At 36.2% G+C, this 12,712-nt stretch overlaps 1 protein-coding gene across 1 annotated transcript; it reads left to right on the top strand.

The window, feature by feature from the left end:
- Window positions 1-4,811: 4,811 nt before the first annotated feature.
- LOC116257791 (tyrosine-protein phosphatase DSP1-like) lies at window positions 4,812-11,394 on the top strand. The gene is made up of 6 exons (XM_031634778.2): window positions 4,812-5,495; window positions 5,594-5,687; window positions 9,499-9,556; window positions 9,634-9,677; window positions 9,803-9,981; window positions 10,861-11,394. Exons 1-6 carry the CDS (start codon window positions 5,251-5,253, stop codon window positions 11,153-11,155), a joined length of 915 nt encoding a protein of 304 aa, XP_031490638.1. The 5' UTR covers window positions 4,812-5,250; the 3' UTR covers window positions 11,156-11,394.
- The last annotated feature ends 1,318 nt before the right edge of the window (window positions 11,395-12,712 follow it).

Here is a 12,712-nt window from a genome sequence, read left to right as displayed (position 1 = left end):
TTATGCTGCTATGTGCTAGATGCCTAAAGTTAAAAATTTGTCACTAAAAACAACCGTCACATGAGAATTAGTGATGTTTTATGATGCAACAACCATTAATAGTGCTTTTGGGATCTATTTATATTGTTTTTAACATAAGTTTTTAATCTTTAGCCGTCCAGTAACATTTAAAAAAGCTTAAGTCTCCAATCTTTGCTATTGCAATACATTAACTTTAAAATAAACAATAATAGAAGCAAACTATTTATAAGAAACAGAGACGGAAAGATGTGTACATCTGACAATCTTGAGTTTTTAGTCTCTCTCTCTCTCTCTCTCTCTCTCTCTCTCTCTACTCGCTACTTGTGACTTAAAAAAACGTTGATGGTAGAGATATATAAGAGCATAAGTTGTTAAAATTGTAAGAAGTCATTCACACACACATACATAGATTAGGCAATCATATCTTAGATCTCATTCTTTAAGAATATTTAACGAGGAAAGATATTGATTAAATTATTTGATGCAATATTAGGTATATTATCTAGCTTTTCAATCCATACAACTTGAGTATCTTTTATCTTCATTAGATTTTTAAATTAAAATTTCAATGAGAAAGGCTTGATATAATAGTTAGCATTACTATCATACTATGTCGCTGGCCGTCTTTATGCATTTTTTTGAATCATCAAATCGCTATTTTTTAAAAAATCTAGTCGTTGGAGGAACAACGTAAAAGTAGGAATACGAATACATGAAAGTTTGATGCATATTGCCTTGAATTCTACCAGCCCAAAAAAGTAATCCATTAAACATAAAATATTCAAAACAATACAACTTTTCCAAAATGTTTTAAAAATAAAATATTTAAAATAACACAATTTTCCTAAATGTTGATGACGTTTAGCACTTTGAATTTAAAAACTCTTTCAAAAGTGACAATTTGCAAACTGAATTGACTCATAAAATTGATGCGACAACTCATTATTGGAGTTCATCATTCTCGTATATTGTATATCATATAATGCCCATTTGTTACCCCTTCCCCTACTCAAAAACAATTAAACATGCCTACAGTCAGCTTTTACAAATATATACAAACAAGCAAGTTGCTCTTATATATTCTTTCATCAAACTATAAACTGCTTACCTACTTAAGTTCAAGTTAAACTTTATTATTTTATTTTCAATAAAGTTAAACTCCTTTCCTTGTTTGATTAGTGAGGTAAGATTGGACAAACACCTACAGTAATTAAAATCTTCAACATTTAATAGATAATATTTACAAAATGCCCAATGCATAGACACACACTAACCATGCACACAAAAAGAAAAAGTTGCGTTAATGGAAAGATGTAATGTTTACAATAATTGATATTGATCAATTATTTACTTTTGCTTATCAATATCGTTTTTCTCTTTAAACAGCTGAACACTATATATGTTTCTTTATTGAAATTGAATTATGTGCTTTAGTTATTTACACATTCTTTAAAGTACATGTGCAATTGGTCCCCGACAACTTGGGATGAGGCTGTTGGTGGCTAATTTTTATTTCAAGTCTCATGGACTACAATTTTCTGTACTGCAAAAAAAAGGTCATCGATGTGCGATGTGCAAAATGAAGCACAATAGTGGTGACATCCTGAAGAATCGAAAGTAAGCTATATACCTTAAAAAGACAAAAAGTTAAATGAGAGTTTTGATTTTTTACTGGGTGGTGGTTTTCCGTCGCTCACCCAAAAATACATGCAACTGATAGGATACATTTATTTAAATAATATGAATTAAATGCTCTTACTTAAATGAATAAAACCCATTCAAAATTATTGATTAATTTCTTGTCTGTAATCAACCTAATTTTTAGGGTTTAAACTTAATTTCATAAAGCTCTAGAACTGCACTTTGATTATCAAACCAATTATGCTTGGCATGCTAAGGAGTTATGTCACTTGCCACTACGTGATGATTAAAAGAAGAATGAATTAGGACAATATTCCATTCTAGCTAGTTAGTGCGTTGGGTTTTTTAGCTACGTCTAAAGGTAATCTGCAGGAACATTGGTTGAGAGGCTTATGCTTTATCTCAAAAATGATTTAAGTTTCAAGATGAATTCGTGAAGTTTGATCACCACTGAAATTTAACTAAATTAAGTTTTTATACATATATAAAGAAGTTGGTAAAAACCAAACACTTAGGTCAATGATAAAAACCAAACTATTGACTTTTTTTGTTCAAAAACTGTTTTAAATACAATATAAACATCTTAACATATTTATAAAGACTGTTTTGATATAAAACATGCTTTGATTCAAGATGTTTTAATGAAAAATGTTGATTTTTATTATCATGTCATTGGGGCCGTTCTTTTTTTTGCTTATTATAACAACACAATTAAAGTCTAACAAATGATCAATTTACTATATATTTTTGAGTCAACGATTATATCAATAAGGTTAGATTGCTAAAAGAACACTTTAAAAATATCAAAATCAAAGGGTTTGGTTTTTATCCTCCATCAAGGTGTCTCGGTTTTTACCAACTTCTCATATATATATATATATATATATATATATATATATATATATATATATATATATATATATATATATATATATATATAAGAGAAAGAGAGAGAGAGAGTGGTAATGGTTACAGCAATGTGGAGGGGGAATATGGGAGTACAGTTGGTGAAAGGTGCAATGCACGTGTAAAGGTAAATGGAAGAAGAAGAAGCGGATGCATAGTCAGCCCGCAACAACAGGTATCCGTTGCTCTCCTTCAGTTCACTGCCCTTCTTCTCTTCTGCTCCCATCTTTCTCATGGAAGATCAACAGTGTCAGTTTCTAGCTGCTTCTGGGGGAGGCTTTTATGACCACATGAGGAATCAACGGATGGAGGAAACTGTGTACCCACAAACAAGTTGCCCCCTTTCTCTCCATCTGTAGCTATCGAACCGAAGCCTTTTAAAAAAACGAGCCACATCAATAATGGATAGAGAGATAGAGAGAGAAAAACAAAGCCATAAACAAGTGAAGTATGGCGGTAGTGGCCGGAGATTTATGCTCATAGTGGCCGGAGATTAGCAACAACGAAAATTCTGTGGATAGTGGCGGCAGCTCAACCAACAACTGTTACTCTCTCAAGAATACAAAACAGAAAGGGAAAGAGAGAGTGTATATATATATATATATATGAGAGAAAGAGAGAGTATATATATATATAAAAGAGAGAGAAAGAGATAAAGAGAGAGAGATGGGGAGTAGCCACTCGCGAAATATAAAATAGGAATAACTTTCAAGAACATCAAAAGCGAACGAGGGAGAGAAAGAGAAATCTCCGCACTAGAGACTAAACGCGGCGCCTTTCAGACGCGAGGAAGAGTGATGTAACCCTCTCCACCCCCTCAAAGTCTTCAAATATTAAAACAGAGGCCCCATGCAAATTGTTTTGTGATATCCGTACTGAAAAGTTTCTGCTCATAACACAAGATGCCACTTTTAAGAGTAGGAATGAACACGAGCTAAGTCTAGCCTGAGTGCTCGAGCTCGATTAAGGATCGACAAACTCGTTTGAATAGAATTAATATTCATCGTTATGTGTTGAGCTTGAGCTTGAGCTTGACTTGATTAAAACTCAACAAACTCATAAACTCATTTGAATATATCGACTCGATTAAGACTTGAGCTCGACACGACTCGACAGTTACGTGTTGAGCTTGAACTCAACTCGATTATTTGAACGAGTTGACTCGTAAACTCGAGCTCGACTCATTAAGCAAATAATTCAAGTCGAACTCATTCACGAGCTGAACTTTAATGAGTCGTAACTGGACTCATTGTTCACCCTATCTTAAAATCTCAAATTAGAAAGTCAAGTCATTAGTTAAACTGGTGAGACATTTTTCCACGCTAACAACGAACACGTAAAACCTTTAAGACTTTTATGTTCAAGATGATACTGAAATCAACATGGGCTGTAAAGTGTAAATTTGCAACCCGTATTTTGAATATTAATGCCGAGAACCGATACCTTAGGTCGAGTTCCTGAGAGAAAATAAAACAAAGAAATGGGCAGATGCTCAACCACAACAGCAATAAAGTTTTAGGGTATCGTGCACAGCTTTCAGGCATATTCTGTGAATCTTCCTTTCTCTGTGCCGCGCAAAATCAATCATGAAAAACAATAGAATATCCGTATCATGTGACCTTCACTCATTTGTTCACCCCCATCCTGTGATATGCTGTACTCTCTCTCTCTTTCTTTACCTCCCCATTCTATACTTTCTCTCTTCATGCCTACCCTCAACAGAGGATGCCATCCATTCTATTGCATAACCATGGCCTTCCTTTCTGGTCAGCTTGAAAGATTTACTATTCAGGTAAAGAGTCGAAGTTCTCACTTAACCTTTCACTTAACCTTTTATCTATCTAAAGTATAGAATGGCTTTTAGGCTTTCTTCAAACCTAAAAGCCACTACCATACGCACTGTGGGACCTATTCTTCTTTCTGTCATATATGTTGTCCCCTTAGATATACACAAACAACCATTTTCTTGTTCTCTTGTATATTCTTGCTTGCAGTTTCAGTTTAAGGAACTTATCATAGCTGATTAGATTGACCAGTCGGTGAAAGTCTAATTGCTAATTCGATTTATATCGGTACTATTTTTGTTCAATTCAATGTTGTTAATGTTAGTATTGAAAATGTATAAGGTTTGGAGTTGATAATTGATATAGACTTATGCGACCTGATTTTGTATCAAATAGATTTTGTATGATTAAGTATTGGCCTATTCTAGGCTTTGGAGATCGTATGAGGCAATCAAACAACGGCAAAGCTTCATTGTTTAAGCAACGAATCAAAACTAGGAGATGACTCAAATTGGCTTCAGCTCATGTTTCTAATTGCGCGAAAGGTGATGCTCATGGCTTTGTCTCGATTAAAAACTTAGAGAGAGAGAGAGACGCGAAGAAGGTGGACCGACCCCAAAGAACACCTCTCATGGGGGATGGGACCTACATGATCACAGCTGAGCTGGGACGCCATGGGAGAGAGACTCATGCAATCACTCCTCAATGGGAAAGATTATATAACGTTTTGCTTCCCCCCTTCCGCTCTCGTGCGACCAACGGAAACCGACACCGCTCCTCCCGTTAGCCGAATTCTTTTACCCGCTTGTTTCTTTGACTTCTCTCTCTCTCCGTCTCTGTCTCTCTGTCTCTCCCTCTCTCTCGTCTGAAGTTTCTAGAGAGAGAAAGGAGGGCTGTAATGAGAATTGAGAAGGTGGGTGGTGAGAGGGAGATGGCAAGGCTGCAGTTGGGGTACAAGGAAGGGGAGGAAATGGATGTTGGTGATGGTGGTTGTGGTGAAATGAAAGAATTGAAAGAAGTTGGAGAGGGGAAGTTGGTGCCTCCCCTGAATTTTGCCATGGTCGACTATGGTGTCTTTCGTTCTGGCTTTCCTGACACTGCAAATTTCAGCTTTCTTGAGACTCTAGGCCTTCGTTCCATTCTGTCAGTTTCTCTTCTCCGCTTCCTCGTCTTCGTCTCTTTCTTCCTCTGTCACTGTAGTGAATAGCCTTGTATTATACATTCTGCTTTGGCGGTTGCAGGTACCTATGTCCAGAGCCTTATCCGGAGGCTAATGCGGCTTTCCTGAAAGCCCATGGAATTCGTCTGTTCCAGTTTGGGATTGATGGTACCAAGGTGATGAATCTTGTTGTTGTTGTTCTTATTTTCTCGTGTTGGTTGTGGTAATTTTTTTTACCATATTGACTTCCCATCTTCGATGTTCATATAGCTGTGGTGGTTTGTTGAGGTGTTCATTGGAAATTAACCATATCAATTTTTTTTGTTCTCTTGTTTATTAGAGGGTTGATGGGATTGCTGAATTTTGGGTACATAACATGATACTACGAAATAGTTTTTATGGCTTGAACACTTTAGAAATTTTATTTGTGACGGTTTCAGTTTTTCTTTACAATTCTATGATTCTTTCATTCACATATCCTTGTGAATATGCTGAACTTCGAATAACAAAGTATATTTGATGCTTTCTAGCGCTTCTTGGTTTATCTTTCTCCGTCTTTCAGATGGAATTTCGCGTGATTTTGAAGATCGTAGAACTACTTGATCTACATATTAAAAAAGCACAGCAGTTTGGGTTTTTGGACGCTTCTTTTCACACTTTATTTGCGCGTCAATGTGTTGGTTTATGGTTCAATATGACTTCTGAATTGCATTCCCTCCTAAATTATACTTTCAAATAAATTAACTGATTAGCACACCATGCGGTGACCAGTTTCTTTCTTCACGCATATGCTTTCTTTCTCTCTTGTCTTTAACAATTGTTTCATTTGTCCTGTAGTTGATTCATGCTTTATGAGTCTTATTCCGACGATGAAGACTTGATATACATGCGTTGATGGACTTATTTCTCTACTTGTTTATTATTGGTGGTTGTGAGGTGCTGGAGTATCATTCATTGTGGGACCTGTTGTGCCTTTTTCGATAATTGGGTCTACTCAGCAATGGTTGGATAATTTTGAAAGAACCAGTTATTGCGGTCCTTAATAATTCCACCGCTTCTACTATTCTGTTGGTCTCTGCAGTCTCCATCTCTTTTCCTTTTTCTCTTTTAGGCCCATAATTATGTCCAGTTTGGTTGAACTTAGCTGTACTTTCCTGGCCAGTGGCCAGTGGCCATGTAAGCCATCTGCTTGTTTTGTAGACTAGCATTTAAAATTTTTCAACCTGTTTTTATGTCTTTATAGGATATATGTACTGAAGACATGCCTTGTAAATGCTCAATGGTGATCCTTTCTTAATGCTTGTCATTACCACAATGTGTTTCTCCCAAATAACCGTTGATCCTAAGAAAGAAAAGCTCCAAATAAGTTCTTGTATAGATAGATAATGGACTATTATTTGATTTCACATCTTCATGCTTGTTCTTGTCTAGATTTTGGGGTCCCTGTGAGTTCATTATTTCACTAAGCAAACTAGGAAACGATGAATTACTAACAGAAGCATTTCTCAAAAATTGCAGCCACATTGGCCATTTGTGGAAATAATTTTCTGGTTTCTTCCCCTTTTCTTCTAGTTCCTTCACTTTTTTTTTTTGCAAGGGTGAATCTATTTGGTTTCATGGCAGACTGCCTTGGCTTTTAAATTCGTGCTTATTTAGCTTTGTTGACACTAACTTGTGACCGATAGGAGCTCTTCTCTTGTCTCCTTCCATTATATAGTCTTACCATGCCAATTTTGGGTCTATTATTCCATCCATTGGTTAGTGTTGGCATGATAGAGTATAAGCAGTAGATTGTCAATTGAAGAAATACCTATCCATGATTTCTTTATAACTATTAAGGTTTTGTTTTCATTACATATGATATTTTCATTGTTCCATCCCGTTTGCTTTCGGATTTTTATTGGCAGGATGCATTTTTTGTTAGTTAACTTGCAATGACATGATTCGTATGCTGTGGCTCATGTCCCAATCGATGCTACTCACTTGTTTGGTGGCAAACCGTCTTTGGACTTTAGTAATCAGATCATATGACCAGGTTTATGAACTCTAATGACAATAATACTGCTGAAATCTTAGAAATATGTCAAGAACAATGTTTCTATCCCATGTAAGATGTGATTACACTTTCTTCTCTTTTAATAAGTCCTCAGTCACCTTTTTGGGGTTATTTGCTTGACATGATTAAATATTTGTTTTTGTTGTCCTGAAGTGAACGGAACGCTGAGTAGTTTCTTTCTAGCATTTAGTTCCTGAAGGTCCTTAAACTGCAGTATCTGTCAAGATTGTTGACATTTACTGATGAATCTTTCTGTTACTTCCTCTGATACTTCCCTCAGTATCTCTTTCTATAACTAAAAGACTACTATCATGTCCTTGGTCATGGCATGTTTGTCTCTAAGGTTCAATGTGTCACCAGCTAAAATATCTCTGGATCCTTGGAAAACTAATGGTAAAACCCTTGGCCTTCTTGTCCAATAAAATGTACAGAATTAGTTTGTCTTCTTCAAAGTGGTTAGCGTTGTTTTGTTCAGAAACAGATCTTTGTTGAGACTAGATTTAGATACTAGTTACAGGGAAGACTTTTTTAGCTGGTCCTTTCTCCATAGATCCGTATTGAACTTTGTAAGTTAATTTTTCTTCATAAAATGATTTCCAGATTGGTTAGTTTTGTTTTCATCCTAATCTTTTATGTGTTAGGATAAATAAATAAATAAATACTATGCATACATATATATTGAGTACACACACGAACACACGTGTATGTATATTACTGTATATATAATTCGTAAGCCATCTAAGCATTGATGCATTGTTGTGTTTGTGTTTGTGTGTGTGTCTTTATATGCAAGAAAGTATGACATTTGTCATGTGCTTGAGAACTGTAAATTAAAAAAATGAACTGTAAAAGTTAACTTCACTGATACTTTGTGTGGTGTGAACAATTATTAAAGTCTTAAGTTATGCAGTCTCTGTTGATCAAAATCTCATGGTGTCATGTCGATATAAAGACAACATGTATTAGTAATTGGAATCCGAAAAAAAAAACTTGTGGGAAGTGGCAATTAGTTATTCTCATGATTTGTTTTCCATCCAACAAGGAACATTTTGTAAGTGGTTCAATCTGCTGTTTGTCTATAGTAAGATCGAGAGGAACTTTTATTTGCACGCATAGGTCCTACAATTTTTCTATGCAGCAGATAAGGGCTTGGTAAGTTGGTATGCTTTGCACTTTTTATTGTCTGGAGTAACATGTATGATGTAGTCCCTGATAATTTTCCCTTAACTTGATGCTATTGCGGAGCTTTTTCTGCAGTTTAGCCATACCATGAGATATACTCCTTGATAAGGAAAATAATTCCTAGCCCAATGGGTCTGCTCATTTACGAAGGACAACTCATAAATGCCATCAAGTTGAGCAGATATTAGGGTCATGACATAAATTTCATGTTCAGGCTTCATCCAATGCTCTGCTCGTTAATAAGGGCAACTTAAAGATGCCATCAAGTTAGTCAGATATTAAAACCACAAGGGACATCCCTTGCTCCAAGGGCGAAGCTGGATGGTTAACTCCACCTGGGAACTTACTGACTGGAGGCTGGAAATTGTTTATATGTCTATTGGAGGGGTTTCCCCCTAGCCTAGCACAACCAAAAAAAAAAAAAAAGAAGAAGAAGAAGAAGAAAAAGGATGACGTATCATCCATACTCAAAGTTCTGCTGGAGTTAAGGATAGAGTCTTTCAACCTTTTGGCAGTTATTGTTCAGATTTTTTTTTCTCCATTAATCTTTTTGAGTAGATAATTCAAACAGATGCCGCTATTTCATTGTAGCTTCTCTGGGTCATCTTTCGATTTACTCAATGTCTTTTCATGTCCTTTGGTATGCTGCTCATTCTCTACGATGCTTCTTTATTGATGGGGTAAATGCACTACTCTTTGCAGTTTAACAAAAATATCAGTTATTAAAAAAGAACTCTGTTTGCATGCAGGAGCCTTTTGTGAACATCCCAGAAGATACAGTCCGTGAAGCACTGAAAGTTGTTCTTGGTACTAAACTTGGAAACTTTCTGGTCATCTATGTTTTAAATTTATGGGCCACTAATATGCTTGTCTTGGCCATGCAGATGTTAGGAATCACCCCATTTTAATTCACTGCAAAAGGGGCAAGGTATTACTGCTATACCTAATTCACATTTTGATTCTAATTGTGTTATGTTTGTTTTGCATTTGTTGTTGGTAGTTTATCTGCTAATTCGTGTGTTAGTGTTATTAAGTGGCACTTTTCTGCTGCAGCATCGCACAGGTTGTGTTGTTGGCTGTTTGAGGAAACTGCAGAGGTGGTGTTTGTCATCAATCTTTGATGAATATCAACGCTTTGCTGCTGCCAAAGCTCGTGTATCAGATCAGATGTTTATGGAGTTGTTTGACGTCTCGAGCTTAAAAAGCTTCCCTCCCTTTGCATCCCATAAGAGGTAGTTTCTTCTTTCTTTATCCTGCTATACTATAGCAGACAAATGTCATTACTTGCGGCATGTAAACCACCGGCAGAGGAATGAACTACAAATCTTCCCTGGGAGACTGATAATAAAGTTTCAGGCTATAAGCTCAAATTTTGTAATTAAGGTGCCAAAGAAGTCGGCACCTTTTTATGTGTTGAACCTCTTGTTTTTGGTGCGTAGCACTCAATTTATCAGCACCTTTCACTTCTTTTTTGTGTTATTTCACAAATTCAGACCTTGATGTCTTAAGGACTTCATTCAATGACATAGTCTTCTGTTTTGCATTTGGCATCTTTGAACATTGTCTCATGGTCAAGAAATTCAATTAAATAGTCTGTCTATAATGCTTATTTTGTGATATATGTATCTTTCTCGCTTGTTGCGGTCGTGCCAGGGACCATGGTCTTAAATGTGTAGTTTCAAGTTCAAAACGTTCTGCTTGTGGTTTCACCCTGCGAGTTGTGGTCATGCTGGGGCTTATGGTCTTAAATGCGTTCTTCCAAGTTCAAAACCTTCTGCTTGTGGGTTCACCCTGCAACTCTATGGAGTTTGAGCATATGTCAAAAAATTGAGCTAGGGAAGTTTATATGATCCACAGAAACAATACCCATGTTAAGTTTATGCTGAACCAACTAAGCTCCACTTTCTTCTAAGATTATTGAAGTTACAAACTCTCTCTCTCTCTCTCTCTCTCTCTCTCTCTCTGTGACATTTATGCCATAAGATCATGGAACAAGGTGGAAATTGATTGATCCAAGATATCACTGTTCTCCCACTGGCTTCAAGATGGGGGAGGATGAGAACTGCTGCGTGTAGGAAGAGAATGAAATTGTTGAAGGTTCCTTTTTGCAGATCGTTGAGGAGGGGCAGCAGCTGGAAGGTTGAGATGATGTGCAACCGATACGGCGTCTTCGCGGCGCTTGCATTGGACGCCAAGTTGATGTGGTCTGACAGTAATTCGAAGATAGTAGTGAAGCACCTCTCCGAAGCCAAAGTTAACCAACTGGACTGGATTGGTTTGATCGCGAAAGTTAGGGCCTCCCATGGCTGGAGCATCTCGTTTAGCTTCAGGATAGGCCACCGTGTAGCTATTGTAATAACGAAATTGTCGCCGGGAATTGCGCGTACCAAAGCTCTAAGGTGGTAGCTAGATCGAGCGTCTCCTCGGCATGAACGGCGTTCTTGATTGTTAACTGTGTCCAGATCGTTGCTAATCTGGACTACTTTTCTTTTTCGTCTGAATCCTTGATCTCCAGTGAGTGACTTCCAAGTTTTACCCGGAATGACAATCTGACATTGATCCATGGCCCAGAATCTAAGCGGAGAGATGATCATTGTATTATCCCCTTGCTTATATTAAGATCTTTGTAAGAGATTATCATTTGCTGTGCTCATCTCTCTCTCTCTCTCTCTCTCTCTCTCTCTCTCTCTATATATATATATATATATATATATATATATATATATATATATATATATATATATATATAACACATACGCACACATTTTTTTTCTGTACCAACATCTAAAATTGTAGAAAATTGAAGATTGAATGATCACAATGTTAATTGTACACTTCCAATAAACGGAAAACAGTCAAACAGAAAAAGGACTGCCCAAAATACTGCTCTACACAGCAGACCAATCAACTTGGGCAACAAACTGTACAATGTTCATGCAGAAGAAGAAGAGAAAAAGGGAATGGAGAAGCAGAAAGGAGACTTGAGCATCGGAACTGACAACTTCACATGGAGATGAAATCCAAGTGGCGAATGAAATTGAGGGCATTCCTTTGCTTCTCGCAATCACACTTGGAGTGAAAACTACAGGATGGGCTATATATATATATATATATATATATATATATATATATATATATATATATATATATATATATATATATATATATATATATATATATATATATATATATATATATATATATATATAGAGAGAGAGAGAGAGAGAGAAAGAGATTGAATAGTGACTCTAGCTTTTCGGAATCATCTAACTATTTGAATGGTGACTAGCTTTTCGGAGAGAGAGAGAGAGAGAGATTGAATGTGTGTGTGAGAGAGAGAAATTAAATGTGTGTGTGTGTGTGTGAGAGAGAGAGAGAGAGAGATTGAATGGTTACTCTAGTTTTTCAAAATCATCTAATTATTTGATTAGAAAAGTCCAATCCTATATGATGGAAGGTTAAGAAAAAAAAAGAGAGACAAAGGTAATAGCCACTTTAGTTATTTAATATTAATTCACACTTTTTTTCTTATCGTTTCCCTCTCAATCATCCAAATTCTCTCTCTCTCTCTCTCTCTTTATATATGGATATATCTAGAAAGAGTGAGGAAAGTGAGGGAGATTTTTTTTTGTATATATAAACATGAGTGGACGGAATCTAGATGTTAATAAGTGGCAGAATTAGAAATCCAAACTAGCGTGGGTTTCATTTATGTATCGGCAGAATGCACATACAATCAATTGCGCAAGGCGGATTTACAGTAAGCAGAAAAAATAGTGGGAACATGATTTGCGATGTCAAGGACCCAAAAAATTTGTTTTCTATATACAGATAGCTAGATTCCATGACATGTCAGTGATTCTTGATCTTCTTACATAAAGCAGATACCGGTTGAACGAAATTTTCAATTATTTATTAAGTTCATTGATGCACATGCATTCCTTTACTTAAATTGCTTAACGT

This window comes from Nymphaea colorata, chromosome 7, assembly GCF_008831285.2.
Source record: "Nymphaea colorata isolate Beijing-Zhang1983 chromosome 7, ASM883128v2, whole genome shotgun sequence".
In the NCBI taxonomy this organism is placed as follows: Eukaryota; Viridiplantae; Streptophyta; class Magnoliopsida; order Nymphaeales; family Nymphaeaceae; genus Nymphaea; species Nymphaea colorata.
The sequence above is the reverse complement of the archived record's forward strand: the minus strand, read 5'-3'. Positions and strand labels throughout refer to the sequence as shown.